Raw genomic sequence first — 18,570 nt, 5'->3', positions numbered from 1 at the left:
CCTGCCGCACACTGCCTTCTTCCCTGCCTGCCGCACACTGCCTCCTTCCCTGCCTGCCGCACACACACAGCTCACAGCTGGAGAGTGGTGGATGACACAGGCGCCAACTTTTCCCGGCGCTGGTGGGTGCTCGACCCCTCAGCCCCAATCCGACTCCACCCCTGCCCCACCCCCATTCCAACCCCTTCCCCCCAAAGACCCTGCCCCAACTCCACCCCCTCCCTGTCCCTATTGGACTCCTTTCCCAAATCCCCACCCCGGCCCCGCCTCTTCCTGGAGCACGCTGTGTTCCCTCTCCTCCCCCCTCCCTCCCAGCGCTTGCTGTCGCGAAACAGCTGTTTCATGGCACAAGCACTGTGAGCTAGGGGGAGAAGCGGGGACGTGGCGTGCTCGGGGGAGGAAGCGGAGGCGGAGCAGAGGTGAGCTGGGGGTGGGGCAGGGAGCTGCCGGAGAGTGCAGAGCACCCACCAATTTTTCCACTTGGGTGCTCCAACCCTGGAGCACCCACGGAGTCGGCACTTATGGTGGATGAGGACCCCAGAGCAATCGTTCACATTGGTGCAGGGCTGACAGCTGCTTACCCCCCTTGCCCCAGCTGACAGCTGGGCTAACTGCTGGAGCCCTCCCGCTCCAGTGCTAAGAGCTGGAAAGAAGATTTTATGTTTAATAATATTTGTAAAACTCCATGCACAGAAGGGAAAGTAACACTCCTACCCACTCCCCACACCCATCCCCCACCCCATTCCAGCTGCTTCAGTATCTTCCAGTCATTTTTTCTCCTTGGCCCAATACTGAGCCCATAATCACTGTGTGGACTGGTTCTGCTGGGGGGAAATACGAGATATCCTGAGACGTCAGCCAGGCTCCAGGCTCACATTTGGGGCCCCCAGCTGTCAGTTGTCTGACTCTGGGCAGAGAAGTGTCAGGCCGGAGAGACAGGACAATGGGGACTGCTCGGCCCACAAAGCTGGACATGCTGAAGTCCAGTGAGCAGCAATCTACTCCTCTGCACAGGCTCTTTGCTGCTGGAGCTCCCGCAAATGTTTCCCACCAACGCATTTGCCTCCACAGGTCTAGATTCTGACTCGGGTTGTACCATTGCTCCTTTGACCTCAGCAGTTAGCCAGTGTTTGGGGCCTTGCTAGGTTCTTCCATTGGAAGGATAAATTGATGATAGGAGTCAGGTATTTCTTTGGTGCAATCTTTATTATTTACAAACAATGTCCACACATTCCTGTGCCCGGTACAAACAAACAGCAGCCGGCAGTTTCCTTACTCAGAACTCCACGTCTGCATTCCGAGGAACCCTGTGCCTGAAGCCAGCTCTGTCTCTCCGTTTCCTCCCGGGATCACACTCACGACTGCTTCTCTTGGCTTTCTGCCTCACACACACCAAGCTGCCAGCCAATCCCTCAGCCCCTGTGTTTTCAGCCAGCTCCAGAGAAACCCCTCTTAGGCCTGCTCTACACTTAACACTTAGATCAATCTGGTCACTCAGGGCTGGGAAACACTGTGTGATCTGAGTGCCACAGCTAGATCGACCTAACCCCCAGTGCTGACAATGGAATTCCTCTGGTGACCTGGCTAAAGCCTCTCAGAAAGGGGGATTAACTAGAGTGATGGAAAAACCACTTCTATCAATGTAGGAAGCATCTACACTACGGCACTTCAGGGACATAGCTGGAGCATTGTAGCTGTGCCACTCTAGCCACTGTAGTGTAGACATACCCTTGTTCATCCTGAGGCCTGGTCCACCCCTAAACCTTAGGTCAGCCTAGCTACATTGCTCAGAGCTGTGAAAAATGTCACACCCTGTGTGATGTAGTTAGGTCAATCTAACCCTAATGTAGACGCAGATAGGCCAAGGGAAGAATTCTTTGTTGCCCTAACTACTGCCTGTCTGGCAATGTAGGACGTGTCTATGCTAGCCATTCATTTCTACTGGATATTGGGATGAATCACATTCCTCAGTCCCTGGCTCTCCCTCTGCTAGGATCCCTGCTGGTGCAGAGCCTCCAGCTTCTCCCCAAAACCCCAATTAATTCTGCGTCCCTGCCACCCCCACATCTGCCTGTCCCCAGCTCGGCTGTTAATTCTACCCCACATCACTTCTGCCCCCAGCCCCTCCTTCAGTTTTGACCCCGCAGCCCCCACATCTGTCCCTCAGGGCCCCTCTGCTCCTCCTGCAGCTCCAGGGGTCCTCTGTTTCTGCACAGAGGGGGGGGAGGAGCTTCCAGGGGCCATAGAGCTAAGAGACCAGAGGGTTGAGTAGACAGGAGTCCTCCAGGCCATAGGGGCTAGGATGACTGTGGCTAGAGAAGCCCATTCTTTCATTCCCAGTGGGCTGTTCCACCCCATGTCTCAGTGGCACTGTCTGACCCAGGATCCCCAGAGTCCTCCTGGCTCATAGAGGACAGTGGCAAACAGGCTGCACAATGCCTGGGGCAGTGATGAGATTTGGCTTCTCTATCTCGCTCACTCAATGCTCTCTATGGTTTGACAGTCCAGACGGTGCAGAGTTGAGACCAGAAGCAACCTCCAGGGTCATGGAGACAGCATGATAGAAAATCCATAGGCAATGATCACAGAGACTAGGGTGTGTGAGGCTAGAGGCTGATCTCAGGGTCCCCAGTGGAATATTCTCCCCCGGGTCTCAGGGCCACAGTCTGAGCTGGGATCTCCACACCCAGTGCCAGGGTCGGATTCTCTCCCCAGGAATGAAGCCCGGCGGGAAAGTGAAGATTGGGGCCTCATCATCAGCATCGATAAATGTCACCTGCCCCTGGTCACAGTCCAGACAAACCCGGATCCTGCTGGGGACCCGGCTCAGGGGCAGGGGGGTCACAGGGGAGGTGAGAGCCCGGAACTGACTCCAGTCCCGTTCCACAGCCCAGATCCCCCCCTCAGGGTTATGGCTGATCCCTCCCTTCCTCCTCACAGACTCTCTGGCCACCCCCACAGCCCAGTATCCTCCATCCCCCACCTCCACCTCCCAGCAATGTCTCCCTGAGGTGAATCCCTCACAGCCCAGCACACAGGGCTCAGGGTCAAATCTCTCAGGGTTGTTGGGCAGATCCTGCCGTGTGTGTCCCCATCTCACACTTTTCCGATCCTGAGACAGGACGAGCTGGGGTTGAGCTGTGTCTGGATCCAGAGTCACATTTGCTGGGGAGAGAAAGAATCAGAGCGTTAGGGGCAGAGCTCAGCCCTGGGGGAGGCTGGGACCATTTCTCACACTCCCCAGCAGCCCTGTTCTGGCTGGGACAGGCCTGGATCCCAGGGAGCTGCCTCTGTCCCGGGCACCTGAGACTGAGCAGAGATGTCACTGCAGTTCCTCTGTCTTTGTAATGGGACCCACTTCACTAGTTTCTCATTTATTGCAGAGACTTCATCTCCCAGCTCACCCTTCTGGGGCGGGGCTGCTCCATTCCCAGCAGCACAGACACAGACAGGAAGGTGTCAGAAGCTTTTAATGAGAAGGGAGCAGAAAAAATACGCACCAGCTTTAAACCCCAGAGGGAAGCTCCCTCCCCTAATGCAGCCTCCACTCCCAGATCAGGGAACAGAGAGGAAGATGCAGCATTGGGGAAGAGCTGCTTAACACCAGAGAGTAGGAAGTGGCATTGGGTGGGGTAGCCCCATCCCCAGCCCAGAGAGAAGGGAGGAGCTGGCAGCATCAGAGGGAGAACATCTCCCCAATCCAGGAAGCAGTGAGCAGCTCCAATGGGAGAGCCCAGCCCTGCCCACCGGAAAGGCAGGATGTTGGAGAAGAGCAATGGGGGAGACCCCCTGCACCGGGGTAAAGCAAACTTAAGAGATGTGTCAGCCCTCAGGGCAGAGAGTTTCTGTTCATCAGCGTGGGCATGAACTCAACACTAACCTTGGTGTCAGGATTTTGTGTGTGACATCAGCTTGGGATCTACCCAGGAGTTCCTGAACCTTGGTAGAATTGGGGTGGCGGGGCACGAGGTCCCGAAGCCCGTGGCCCCACGCCCTCAATGGCCCCATCCTACACCTCCTCTTCCCACCGAGGTCCCCCCCCCCCGACGAGACTGGGAGCCTTGGCTGCTGTGGAGAGCCCCTGACCTTCAACCTGCCCTGGGCCAAGGTCCAGGGGGCCTGAAAGCAGTCCCTGGTCCATGTCCCCGCTCCCTGGAGTGTGCCACCCAGGGCAGGTGGATGTCCAGGCAGTGATGAGCTGCCAAAATATTAACAACCGGTTCCCTCCTCCTCACCCCATGAGGGGGTCATGCCCCCCTGCTCCCCCTGGGACTCCTGCCCCATCCAACCCCTCACATTCCTTGACACCCCACCCCCTGGGACCGCTGCCCCATCCACCCCCTTCCCTGTCCCCTAACTGCCCCTTGCCGCCCCATCCAACCCCTCCTCTAATTCCTGATGGACCCCCAGGACCCCTGGCCCATCCAACCACCCCTTCAATCTGTTCCGATTGCCCCTGGAACCCCTGCCCCTGACTGCCCCCCACCGCCCCATCCAACACCCCTGCTCCTTCCTGACTGCCCCCCCAGGACCATTGCCCCCATTCAATTCCCCTGTTCCCTGCCCTCTGACCGCCCTGAGTCCCAACCCTAATCCACCCCTCGTCCTCTATCCAACACCCCCTCACTGCGCTGCCTGGAGATGGGGGCCGCGCTGTCAAGAGTTGGGGCCGGGAGCCGCGGGCGCCGGGCCGAAGTCAGGGGCCGGGCCAGAGCCACTGGCCGCTGGCTGGCTCAGAGTCGGGGCCAGGGGCCGGCCCGGAGCTGCAGACCGGCCCGAAGTTGGGGGCCGCTGGCTGGCTTGGAGTCGGGGCCGGGGTCTGGCCTGGAGCTGCGCTGCCCAGTCGGCAGGAGTCCCTCCTTGCGCCCCTCTCCCCCCCGCCCCAGCTCACCTGCAGGAACCTGCTGCTTCCTTCTCAGCCCTATCAGGCTTCCTGCGCGAACAGCTGATTCGCGGGAAGCCGGGAGGGGGAGCCTTCAGGGGAGGAGGCAGAGGCGGAGCCGGAGCCAGGTGAACTGGGGCCGGGGGCAGGGCAGGGAGCTGATGGAGCTTTTGTTAAATTTAAAAGCCCCACCCCCACTCCACCCCTTCCCCAAAGCCCCCATCCCTGCTCTGCCCCAGTCCTGCCCTTCCCACCCCTGCTCCGCCCACACCCTGCCTCTTCCCACCTCTGCCCCACCCCCATTCCACCCCTTCTCCAAAGCCCCTGCTCCACCCCAGTCCCGCCCCCCCTCTCCTGAGGACGGTAGCAGGGTCGGGCCTGCACTCACCAGGGGTAGGAAGTGCAGCAACCCGGCTCGAGCCACCCCACCAGTGAGTGCTGGGGGGCGGTTCCCCCCTGCCCCCCAAGTCAGCCCCCCCCCGCGGAGGCCTGGGGGCTGCGTAGAACCCTAGACTGGCTAGGGATGGCCCTGGCTCCAGGCCTGTCCAAGGCTTGCAGTTTGGGGGGGCAACATGGTCTCCTGCCCCCCGGAGTGGATTTACCATTAAACACACCAGGCGGTGGCACGGGGCCCCCAATGACAGAGGGGCCCCCAAAATGCAGCAGCTCAGCAGGGCTCAGGCAAGCAGGTGCCACCCCTGCAGCTCCCATTGGCCGCAGTTCCCAGCCAATGGGAGCTGCGGAGTTGGCGCTTGGGGCTGAGGCAGGGGGTTGAGATGTGGGAGGGGGTTGGGGGGCAGCGCTTATCTTGGGCGACGCGGCACACTCCCCTGGCAGCGGCTCCTTGGCCAGTGGCCCCATGCCGCTCCCGGAAGTGGCCGCCTCCTGGCACGTCTCTGCGTACCCCTGGCACGGGGAGTGTGGGGAGGGGGAAGGCCCCTACACGCGCTGCCTGATCCCCTGCCCTCCTCCCCCTAAGGGGCGTGCAGAGATGTGCCATCAGCAGTGCAGCAGGGCTAAGGCGGCTCCCTGCCTGCTCTGCCTCCCTCCTTCCACGCTGCACTGCTTCCAGAAGTGTCCAGCATATCCCTGCGGACCCCGGGGGAGGGAGGTGTATCCGTGCATTGCCCCTGCCCCAAGCGCCAACTCCGCAGCTCCCATTGGCTGGGAACTGCGGCTAATGGGAGCTGCAGGGGTGGCGCCTGCTGGCAGTGGCGCACAGAGACCCCCTGCCCCCCTGCCAAGGAGCCGCTGCCAGGGGAGTGTGCCGCGTCGCCCAAGATAAGCGCTGCCCCCCTGACCCTCTCCCGCATCCCAACCCCCTGCCTCAGCCCAGAGCCCACACTCAAACTCCCTCCCAGAGCCCAACCCCCACAGCCGCTCCTGCACCCCAACCCCCTGCCCCAATCAAGGTACCTCCCTTTATTTTCATTTACTTCCTATTACTTATAATATAGGAGGAGGATGAAGGAAAAAAGAATGAAAAACAGGGAGGGGGAGAGATAAGAGAGAATGTTCTTTTTCTTGGCTGGGTCCCGAGGGATGGGGGCCAAAATGAAGCTGCACACAGGGCCCCACTAACTCTAAATCCTCCACTGCCTGACCCCAAACTATGCCCATGTTAAAAATTGGGGGGGGCCTGACCATCCCACTTTTAAAAGTGGTATGGCCTGGCCCTCTGGTCCCCCCTGTTTCAGCGCCCCTGGATCTCCTCACTGTTTAATGTGTTATTTGTAGGGCTGTGTGTCATGGTTGCTGTTGGTTTGGTTGGTAACTTTAGCTACAATCTCATGAAGATGTTTTCACTGGAATTTTCTCATAATTTAAAGACAATCTCCACCTGCAAACTCACCCTGTCTGTGTGCTCCTAGGAGTTCCCCTGTTTTTGTCTCCAGTGCAAACGGCAGAGTGTCTGGAGGGGAAAGGATAAGAGAGGTGAGATTTCAGGCTTTCATATTAACAGCATCACCACTCTGAACTCCTAGACCTGTGTTTTCATCATGACAGAGAAACAGACAGAGACACACGCAGGTATTTAATATAAAAAGGTCTGAAACCTTTTATTTCCTCTCTCATTTAGGCATCTCCCAGCAATGGAACCAACATCCTTGCAGCCTCACAACCATCCCAGGACGGGCAATCTGTAAATGCGATCTACTTTTTCCTCATCATCCCCTCCCACCCTTCACACTCCCGTTGGTTTCTCTCATTCACTTACTGCCTTTTGTCATAACCTAGACCCAGATCCTGCAAAGACTTTGGCATAAAAGTAACTTTACCCACTTTGGTCCCTTTGACACTAACAGGATATTGAGAGTGTGCAAAATCCTGGCTCTATTTGTGAGCTGTTGGGTCTGTTTACTCAGCGTCTCTATAGAGAGCAGCACGACGGGGCTTTGTCCTCCATAGGCAGAAATGGGAATAATAATAAAATCATTTTATCCATGTGGGAATTGAGGGAGGGGGAAGGTTGGCTCCATGGGCCAGATTCACCCCGGTACTGGCGAAAGGAGAGAGGGGAGGGGCCATTTGTGACTCTGCTGTTCAGTGGCTGCAGGGGCCGGTGCAGACCTTGGCACAGGCTGAGGAAGTTCTGAAGCCAGCCAGAGTTACATCCCGATGACAATGGCCCCCGTGTGTCTTGCCCAGTGTGCAGAGTGTCACAGGCCCAGCTATACACGGCCCTCTGTCCCTCGTCCACCACAACCCCAATCCCATTCCCAGCCCCCTCAGGAACACACCTTGTGCCTGCAGCTGCTGGGGAGGAGGTACAAGAGGCTCCTGTGCTGGAGGGATCCCTCACCGTGGGGGGAGGGGCTTTCTCCTTCCCTTTGGCCTAGACTAGCTGCCATACAGGACCAGAGCCCAGTGATGGGCTGGGTCCAGCTTTAAGAAGTGGTCTTTAAATTAGGTTCTAGATTTTGGGTGCTGACCTTTAAGCACCTGGGACCTGGTTCTCAGAGGGGCTGGGCACCTGCAGCTCCCCCTGACTCCACCTGCAGATGTGGAGGCTGCACAGCTCTGGATCACCTGCCCTGCAGTTCTCTAGTTGGGAGAGAGAAACTCAGGTGCCCCAAATTTGGCCATTTTGCTGATCGTGAGCTTTAATGCTGTGACCTTTGGTAAGTCATGAATTAATGGGAGACATCCTGATGCCTGGGCCTCTGCTACATCTGCTCAAAGTGTCTGCTTTCCACATTATGTTAAGTTTTGAGAATTGGTGCAAGGGTCATTTCTTATGCGTAAGTTTGGACAAACAGAGATTGCGCGTTTATACTGCCTGACTTGGCTTTGGAAAAGAACTAATATACATATAATCTGGATGTGTATAATATGTAAGGCATTGTAAGGGGTAGTTAGAGCATCATAGGTGAAATGCATCATGACCTGCCTATGCCCCTGAAGAAGGTAATTGGGCAGTATTTCTTTCACTATGTCAGTTATTTCTTACTTTAATAGTAATTGTAATGGCAAGATTTGCTTTTGGAACAAATAAAGGTTTGAATTAATCAGCTTGAGTGATTTGCACCCCAAGTCGTGGCATTCTCATCCAACAGTTAAATAGAAGCATAATCTAAATTATGGACCAATTGACCAGCACCATTCGCCTCTGACAGTCTCAGGCACTTATCCCAATTTCCCCTCCTAGATCCCTTCTAGGTACCTTTGAACTTCCTCAGAGCCTCCAATAGCGCAGTAGTTTTCTGGGAGAAACCACTGACTCGCTCTTCCAGTTCAGGAGAAATCTCCTCTGGCTGCTGGAACTTCCCCTTCTCCCACCTGGAGAGAAACAATTTCACGTGATTATATTTCATTTAGTGACTTATTATAAGTTCTTGCTGGTGAGTCATCGCTCTAATGGGCCTGGAGTTAGAATTCCTCTACTTCTCCCAGTCTCAGAGCAGGTGCAACAGAGCCCATGGCCATGCAATATTCCTCTCCAAGGACCCATTAAGCTTCTTCAGCTCTGGCCTGGAGAGACCTGCTCTGGGGATAAAAGGCGAATTGAGTCTCCATGGCCAATTCATTCCATGTCCTCCATGATCTGAGGGACAGGAGGTTCCCAAGTTAAGTGCTTTAGAAATCTGTCCACAAGGAACTAGACTGAGACACCAACTCCCCCCTCCCCAGCTCATTCCACACAGGGCTCCAAACAGTCCTCAGGTGGGGAAGACTCTTGACCACTGCTGCCGTGGGCTGAATGGTGACCAGGGCCCCAGCAGTGACAGGTCCATATTCCATCCCCACAATCCTGAGGCAGCCAGTCCCCCAGGGAGGTGATATCTCTAGGAAATACTTTAGGTCAGTCCTTCCCACTGAATGGATAATTCCAGAGTCTTCTTTACAAGGGTGAGAACCTCAGGATGAAGTTTGCCAGATAGATTTGTATCCAGAATGTGACCTTCACCACACATTTTGATGTAGAGCCCTGGGGAGATGCGGTCTGTGACAGGTTCCCCGGGGTGCAGCCTGGGACTGTGGGACCGCTGCACCCCCTTAACTCTCTCCAGCATGGGCTGTCTCTCACAATGCCTTGCTAGTGACAAGCAGCAAACCCCTCCAGGCGTTGTTATCACTCAGCACAACAGCATGCGGAGCTCCACACCCAGCTAGATTGCATGAATGATCCTAGTGCCACTCATGAATCACACAGAGGAAGGCACCAGCCAAATCCCACACCCTCACCCCAGCTCCCAGTACTTTACCTCAGGAATATACCGTCTAATTTATTAATTGGTTCACCACTTCATCAATGGAAAGTGGATATACACCAGCCTTTGCAAAACCTGAGCAGATTTACCACACATTTCAGGCAAACTCACTGGTAAAGACAACCAGTAAAAGAAGTTTCTGGACTTCGAAAGATAAATTTTAAAAGACTATAAGTGATAGACAAAGAGTCAGAGTTAGTTACTAAAAGAAAAGAAAATATAAGCACGCAGTCTAAACTCTCAACACTATTAGACTGGGTAATATCTAGATTAAGCAATTTTTCTTACCCCACTGGATATTGCAATTCATAGTACACAGATTTCAGCCTTAAAATCTGGGCCAGTCTCCTCTATTGGAGTCTTAAGTCTTCTCCGTGTCTTGGTTACTTGCAGCATAGGTGGGGGCAGAAGAAAGGCCAAGCATGGCCCCCCTGTGTTCTGTTTTATACCCTTAGCCCATGTGCTTGGAGAACACAAGTCCAGGCATGTCTCTGGTGGGCATTGCTGAGTCCCCAGGCAAGGTTGAGCAATTCCCCTGGTGTGGCCTTATGCAGGTGAGTCACTGCATTGTAGCTCCCTTGCTGGACAATGGCTGGTGTTGTCTGTTCAGTACACACCCAGGTGTTGGTTACCTCCTTTGTCATTCTATCTGGAGAGCTAGTATCTGGGCGCCTCCCAAACCCACAGCATGTTTTAGTGACAAGCATACAACACATTCTCATAACTTCGTATGTATTAATGATATACACATTTAGATGGAACGATGGGTTTCAGCAGATCATAACCGTTCCCGTGATACCTCACATGGCATGCTTTATACGCAATATCACAATTATATGTAAATGAGGAATCTGGGATTACAGATTGCTCCCCCAAGGTATTGAAAGTCAAACTAACATCACCACCAAGCTCTTTACCAGCATTGTGAAGTTTGAGGGGGAGTGAAAGAGCCACGTACCTGCTTAAGGTGCTTCTGATATTCTAGAGGAGGGAGAGAGAGGGGGAATTTCAGTCCCATCTGACACGTACACACAGGGGATCCCAGGGAAGGGATTCTGCAAATATGGGGAAGAGAGGCCCTGCCCTGACCCCAGGCCATGGATTCCCTGAGCTAATGGGGCTTTTCCATCTCTAATATCAATGTGTCTGTAACGTTTCAAAGAACAGGAATGCACACGCCGAGTTACACTGAGATCTCTGACTGCTGGCCCCAGTGCTTATGATTCAGGAGCCCTCCCTTCCCTGTGTGGGGATCTGGGATGTTTCTAACCAGAGGCGCCGGCTTCTAATGGTCCCTGAGGGTGCTCAACCACAGACCCTGCCCCCACTCCACCCCTTCCCCCAATGCCACACCCCTGCCCCTCCTCTTTCTGCCCCCACCCTGCCTCTTCCCCACCTCTTTCTGCTCCCTCCCCTGAGCACACCCCATTCCCAATCCTCCCTCTCTCTCCCAGTGTCTCCTGCACACTGCAGAACAGCTGATTGTGGCAGACAGGAGGCGCTGGGAGGGAGGGGGAGGAGTTGATCGGCGGGGCTGCCGGCATGCAGGAAGCACTATGGGGAGAGGGGGGAGAGCTGGCTGCCAGTGGGTGCTAAGCACCTGCTAATTGTTTACATGGGTGCTCAAGCCCTGGGGTACCCACGGAGTCGGTGTCTCTGTTTCTCACTCAGTCTCACCTGCAGGAATTCACTTGCTGGTTTCTGACACTTCCCCTCCATCTCACCGATCAGCTCACTGAGATGGGAAATCTGCTCGGAGAGTTTACTGACATTTTCATTCTGTATCCTCTCAATCTCCTCATCCAGCTTCTCCAGCTGGGACAGCAGGAGTTGCTCTTGTTCCCCCAGGAACCACCGCAGTTGCTGAAATTCAGACACAATCTTTTGTCTCTCGGTTTGTGTCTGTTTCTGTATGAAAATAGGGAAAGGGCTGGTCAGGGACATGGATGGAGCCCAGGGTCCTTTCATGGAGCGCTGAGTGTGCAGGAGGGAGAACTTCATTGAAAATGCTAAGATTTCTGAGATTTGACTCTACCCTATGGGTACTAGGGAGGGGATTCTCTCACACCTTCCCCTTTGGCCCCTGTGTCTTTGAAAGGGAGGTTTCCATGTCTGTCATGGTCAGCATATTATATTTATTCATGGTCTCTGGGAACTCAGACCCAGAGCAGCAGGTGGCAGGACTCAGCACTACACTGACAGAGACACCAGAGGAGCTAAAAGAAACAAACCTGTTAACAATGCGAGCAATGACCAGACACAGTGGACAGCACTTCATGGGTGACAGTCAGTTCACTTGGGGGGATTTCTGTGAAAGCCAGAAGGGCTAGACATTAACTAATCAACTGCAATGGAAGCTTAGGGCTTGTCTACACATGAATCTAACCCAGGAATCCATGATGATGAAGAAACACACACAAGCCCACATTCACCAAGGCCACAGAGGAATCTGCCTACAAACAGACCTCCCACTGCCAGTTCCTGCTGGTTAATAACAACAGGCACCTACTGTTACCCGAAATTGGGACAGCTGGTAAGCTTAGGGAGGACTAATGACCCACCAGACTTTGGCAGAAAGCAGCACATTTATTATACTGATAGCTAAGCTAATCTTAAAAGAAGGGGAGGGTCACACTCACACTCGCATACTCACGCTCCCAGGACAGGCCCGGCACTGGAGACGTCAGGATCCTTTAAGGTAAGTGTCCCACAGCGCAGCAATGGATGGTGTGATGAAGGTAAGTCTTCCTGAGGCACGATGGAATGCAACGCTGCGAACCACTGGCCAGACGTTCTGGGCAAAGGGCCTTCAGGGGAGGTACAAGCTTGTGAGTGCACTGCTGAGCACATGGCCCCTTCCCCTTTTAAGGACCTGCTCCTCATGGCCTGTGACTAGATCTGGTTGGTCACACTCCATCTCAGCCAGTGTCCATGCATTGGGTGTGTGAGCGCTGCCTAATCAGAGTGCCGGACGCCTTGTCTACTTGGGAGCTCTTTTGATCTTCCAGCTGTTCAAGCAGCCCATTCACCCCACAAACATTCCAGGAGGGTGGGGGAGGGGGAAAGCCACTTCACAGGTATTCAAAGAGAGAGAAGAGACAAAATGGGGGGGGGGGGTAACAGACCTTTTGAGCATACAGGTTATACAGAGCATACAGATCATTGCTGCTCCTACAACACTCTGCCCCTTGATCTATGATTATTACAGTAGTTGACATTGTAGGGCACAGTCATTAGTTGCAAACAAACAAAACAATTATAACCAGGTGAATATAACTAAAACCATTACAATTGACTAAACATGAGATATAACAAACACAAATGCAAACAATTATAATAATTAGGAATACAATAAAACCATCACCATTATTATAATTAGGTACATTGAAAACAAAATGTGGTCCAAGTTTGATGCTGCAATAGCCATCAAACAATAAAAGTTACTGAGGTCAGGACCTCCTTAAGTACACACAACAAATAAGATCCGTAGGAGTACCACAATCGTTATGCAAGGTTAAACTGATTTGGACTTAAACTAACATTTAGTTGCTAAAATGTTGCAGAATCACCTATTACTAACAGTTGTTTTTAAGAGATCTCAGGGGTGGGGGTGGGGGGGGACAAATCCAAGAGCTGAAAGACAGGGCCCTACAATTACGGGCCAAGGTTTTACAGGTTATGGGGGCCCATGAAATACCCTTCAGGGCTTGGGGAAGTAGAACCAGGGTGCATAGAGGAAAGTGTCAAATTAACAATACAAGAAAATGTAACACTACTACTCTTGGGTCAAATCCTCCACTAAGTTGCCCGCATTCTCCACCAGTAATGTTACCCAAAATTGGGCCAGCTAGTAAGCTTAGGGAGAACTAATGACCCACCAGACTTTGGCAGAAAGCAGCACGTTTATTATACTGATAGCTAAGCTCAAAAAAAAAGAGGGGGGGTGGTTACTCTCACACTCACATACTCACGCTCCCAGGACAGGCACGGCACTGGAGATGTCAGTAAGGATCCTTTAAGATAAGTGTCCCACAGTGCAGCGATGGATGGTGCGATGAAGGTAAATCTTTCCAAGGCAGGATGGAATGCAACGCGGTGAACCACTGGCCAGGCATTCTGGGCAAAGGGCCTTCACGGGAAGTACAAGCTTGTGAGGACCTGCTCCTCATGGCCTGTGACTAGAGATGACTTGGCCGTGTCTGGTTGGTCAAACTCTACCTTGGACAGTGTCCAATGCAGTGTCCATGCATTGGGTGTGTGAGTGCTGCCTAATCAGAGTGCCAGACGCCTTGTCTAGGTGGGAGCTCTTCTGATCTTCCAGCTGTTCAAGCAGCCCATTCATCCCACAAGCATTCCAGGAGGGTGGGGGAGGGGGAAAGCCACTTCACAGGCATTCAAAGAGGGAGAGGAGACAAGGGGGGGCAGGGAAAGTGTAACAGACCTTTTGAGCATACAGGTTATACAGAGCATACAAATTACTGCTGCTCCTACAACACCTACCAGATACTCCTGGCTTTTCCCCTCTCCAGTCACTTTAAATCCCAGCAGCTTTTCTCTTTCTTCCCTCAGAGTCTTCAAATGGGCCTGGATTTTTTCCTGAAGAAACAGAAATGATTTGGGAGGTTTTATTTGGAGGGTTGAGAAGGGTGTGGAGATGGGTGTTTTTTCCATCCAAACCCCCAGACTGGTTGGTTCTAATCACTTTGTGACATCAGGACCACCAAGGAGATGAAACCTTATTAATGGAGACTGGGAGTGTGTCATATTCAGACTTGTTAGCAATTCAGGTCCAATTTTTTTTTTTTAATTGGAGAGAGATCTCATTTGTAACCAAGCTTTATTGGTATTTGTGAATTGATTAGTGGTACAGCGCATAACAGGACTCTGGAGTCACTTGGGGATGAATCAATAAACCAGTGATCGAGAAGGCTTAATGAACAAAGTGATACAAATCCCAGAAGCCATCAGGGTTTAAATATGGACTGGGATTTCAGCCCTGAAGCCCTGGGGACTGCACTGGTTGGACAGAGCTGATCCAAGCACCAGGTCAAACCCCATGAGACGTCGGGAGGCCATTCGTCTGGTTTGAAGCTACGCAGTCCCAGTTTTGTGGAGCACTATCCCTGTCCGGTAGGGACTCAGTACTGGACATGGCTTTGTCTGGTGAAAATGAGAGAGAGGAGGAAACAGAGCTGGATTTACAGCTTGTGTGTCCCCGGCAGGGTCCCCACACTGCCTCTGGTGGCTGGGCAGTTGCATGGGCCTCGGGTCTGAGCTCCCTTCCCCTGCCTGCAGGGACTCGGAGCTCCAGGGTTCCCTGCTGTCTGTGGCGTCTGGAAGCTGCCGAGGACCCCCACCGCCACAGCGGCTTGGAGCTCCTAACCCCTGGGTACCACCACTTTTAACATTTAGGCACCCCAGTGCCCCCTGCACAGCCCCCCCCAACTTCCCAGTGCCCCACACAGACTCCCCAGTGCCCAGCAGGGGGTGGGGGGGCACCTCCGTGCAGAATGACAAAGGCAGGGTGGGCCCATGCAGGCAGGTGTGGGGATGTCCCGTATTCTGGGGATGTATCTGTGGCCACCCTATTAAAAATGCAGATTTGTATAAAGAACATTTGGGGATTGCCCTAGTGCTGTCCTAAACCTTTCATGACAATGTGCTCTGGGTAGGTATCTCACTGTCCCATTCCCTGGTAAGGATCCCAGAAGCAGTGGATTCTGGGAGATTTCCAAAGGCTGCAGGTGGGGCTAATGGAATCACTTTGGATGGTCCTTGCCCACGTACACACTAGTGCAGTTCAGATTGACACAGGTCAGCACTGTCCAGAAGTTATTTGCTACAATCCAGGCTAATCCCCCTGGTATTTGGCCCAGCCCTGCGCTGTCTGGAGCCCTTTTGTGGGTGGACTCAAGGTGTTTGGGGTCCACCCAGTGTTTAGCCCAGTGATCTCCTCCAGTGCAGGCCGGCATTGGAGTTTAACCCCTAATGGAGCAACACAGGAATTCAGCATCCCAGTGAGAAACCTCATCTCCCTGCTGGGCCTGGGACCTTTATTGAGGAGTCTTTCCCTCTTAATGGACAAACTTCTTCAAGGGGGGCTGATACTGAGGTGGCAGCATGGCCTAGTGGTTCAGGCCCTGGACTGGGATGGGAGAGCTAGGTTCTATGCCAAGCTCAGCCAATGACATGCTGGGTGACCGTGGGCAACTCACTGCCTGTCTTTGTGCCTCAGTTTCCCTTATCACCCTTTGTTTGTTTTGCTTGTTTAGACTGTAAACTGCTCAGGGCAGGGCTTGTCCCTCCCTGTGTTTTGTGCAGGGCTCAGATCTCATTTGTGGTCTATTAGGGCTACTGGGATGCAAATAAAGATAATAATAATAAATTCTATTAAACAAATCTGTAACAACAGCTTGTAACTTCTCTTTTTCCAGGCTGAAGGTAACACACTTTGGCCTGCGGTTCTTGTGATTTAAACCTTACTGATCAATTAACAGTGGAAGATAATTTTGAAAAGGATTGAGAATCTTAGAGAAAAGTTTCCCACATCAGGTATCTTTAAAGACTTCATTTTTTGCCACGCTAGCAGATCATTTACTTATTATAATATCATCCATACAATGAAGGCTTTACACAGCTGAATGGTGCACCACACCTGTGCCAGGTAACTTTCAGTGGAATTAGCCTGTAATTGAAATCCAAATTATTACTCATTAAACTTGACAGCAATTCCCTACCTTGTACTCCTGGGCAGCCTCCTCTATGGGAACCACCGTGTGAGCGCCGTGAGCCCGGGATCTGTCACACACCACACAGATCGGGGTTTGATCCTCTTCGCAGAACAGTTTCAGAGCCTCCTGGTGTCTGTCACACACCCCATCCCCTCCTGCTCCTTTTGCTGCCCGTAAACTCAGCCGTTTGACTATTTCTACCACATTTGCCAGCTGCCTGTTTGGCCTGAGGTTTCTCTGCTGCACAGTTTCTCTGCACTGAGGGCAGGAGACAGCTGTAGTGGATCCCTCCCAGCACTGGGCGATGCAGGCTCGGCAGAAATTGTGCCCACACTCCAGAGTGACAGGTTCTGTGAAATACTCCAGACAGATAGGACATGTAGCTTCCTCCTGGAGACTTTCCACAGGGTTCTCTGCAGCCATGGCTCCTCTGGGCAGTGTAACAGGGTAAATGTCAATTTCACCAGGCCCGCCTGCAGCAGCAAGGGGGTGTTTCCCTTCCTGGAACTGACTCACTCTGTTTGCTGAATTGGGAAGAGTCAACTCCCAACTGGTAACATTACCGCCCTGGAGGCTTTCATGAAAAATGTACCCCACTAGGGCTCTGGTCCTGCAAGCAGCCCCCTGTGCTGGTGGGGAGGGTCACTGGGGCTTCAGATGGACATCAGCATCCATCCCCCTGTCCTGACGAGCTTGCAGAACTGTGTGTCTAAGGAGTGATGTTTAGGCTTGGGCAGAATTCATTTTATTGAATATAGCATTTTGACAGATAAATATAAAAAAATACTTTAAAATAAATTGTATCTATTTCAACTTTCACAATTGCACAGTTTTTATCAATTTAAATGTTCCCATTTGTGGGAATTTATGGGCAATATTTTGGTCACGCAATAATTATTTAATGACAGTAGCCAATGAGATTCAAAAAGTTAAAACTTTGTAACCATTAAAACACAAATTATCAGCATCACATTTCAAAATATGCTAAGTAAACCTCTTTAAATCAAACTCTAAGAAGTTCTCATGCCGCATTTTTCTTACTGTGCCTATTTGTAAATGTATGTTATTATCAATGGAAATATTTTTTCATCAGTTTGTGTGTGCAAAATTAAATCAACGATTACAGACACCTATTGATATAATCGAATCCTTCCAAATCTAGTCATATTCAATTCACAGGCCAAAAACTTGGTTTAGCTGGAATCAATGTTTCAAAGGCCTGATTCTAAAGTACGCCAAGGCAGCTCTGGCTCAGTGTAAAGGGGCCGCAGTGTCACCAACACTCATGATTTTATAATGAGTCTTATGATATTTGGTGTGTTTGTTAAATCCCCAGCTCCTGGAAGCATGTGATGAGGTGAGACTCTTGGCTTTTGTTTCCTAAACAAAGGAAGTTTCTAGCTCTATTGGTTGCAGAGAAAAACTTAAAAATGTGATCTGAGTGTAGCCTAAAGGTCTGAGAAACCCGAATGCAAATAGAAAGAACCCAACATTTATTATTATTTTTATGTCTCATAAAAGGCAATCACATCATTTTGAAGGTCCTGACTCATGATTTTTAAAAGTTTGGGATTGGCAAGACGGTGCCATTGAGAATTCAGACCTTAAATCTCTATCCGCTACCCATGGAAAGCCCCCTAATTTTGCATGGTTAACAGAAAGGGAAATAGGCAGAGAGGGCAAGGTGTGGGAATGCGCTCTGAGCTGGGCTGTGGGCCCAAGCAGCAAATGAGCCCAGCCCCCCTGAATCGGGGATGAACTAAAGAGATAAATTAGAATGTTCATTTTTATATTTAGGTCCTTAGAGCCTTTGCTGGAGAAGCCAGGCCTGAAAACACAAACTGATCACGGCCAAGGCAGTATTGCCCACACCACATAATCAAAAACCAGAGGTTGGCTGAAGGAAACATGCCGGGGGGGCAGGGGGCGTGAGAGCCATTAGAGCAAGAAACTGGCCTTGTTAAAGTGAGCACTGAGGCTCTGTCTACACTGGCAAGTTTCTGCGCAGCAAAGCAGCTTTCTGCGGTGAAAGTCCTGAGTTGTACACACTGCCAAGCCGCTTTGTGTGCAGAAACGGTGCAGTTGTAGCGCTGTAAAAAAACCACCCTGATGTAAGCGGGGGAATGGTCCCGCTATTGTGGGGAACTTTCCTGGCTTCTGTACTACCCCGGTGAAGTGGGCTAGTGAAAGGATTTGAGTCCTCGCTCCCACTTCCTTTACCCAGAGGCCTCCCTGCCCTTGAGGG

At 52.2% G+C, this 18,570-nt stretch overlaps 2 protein-coding genes across 4 annotated transcripts in view; both read right to left on the bottom strand.

Annotated features, from left to right (window-relative positions):
* The window catches only part of LOC101953695 (zinc finger and SCAN domain-containing protein 2-like), a 222,750-nt gene that overhangs the window by 65,721 nt on the left and 138,459 nt on the right, over positions 1–18,570 (bottom strand). The window lies entirely within an intron of this gene.
* On the bottom strand, positions 1,188–16,809 carry LOC101931558 (zinc finger protein RFP-like). The gene is given in 8 exon segments (XM_065565000.1): positions 1,188–2,683; positions 2,685–3,165; positions 6,735–6,794; positions 8,547–8,662; positions 10,553–10,575; positions 11,272–11,502; positions 14,095–14,190; positions 16,332–16,809. Coding segments are annotated over 8 exon segments (1,488 nt in total). The 5' UTR covers positions 16,749–16,809; the 3' UTR covers positions 1,188–2,619.

Source organism: Chrysemys picta, chromosome 12 (genome assembly GCF_011386835.1).
Source record: "Chrysemys picta bellii isolate R12L10 chromosome 12, ASM1138683v2, whole genome shotgun sequence".
Classification (NCBI taxonomy): Eukaryota; Metazoa; Chordata; order Testudines; family Emydidae; genus Chrysemys; species Chrysemys picta.
The sequence above is the reverse complement of the archived record's forward strand: the minus strand, read 5'-3'. Positions and strand labels throughout refer to the sequence as shown.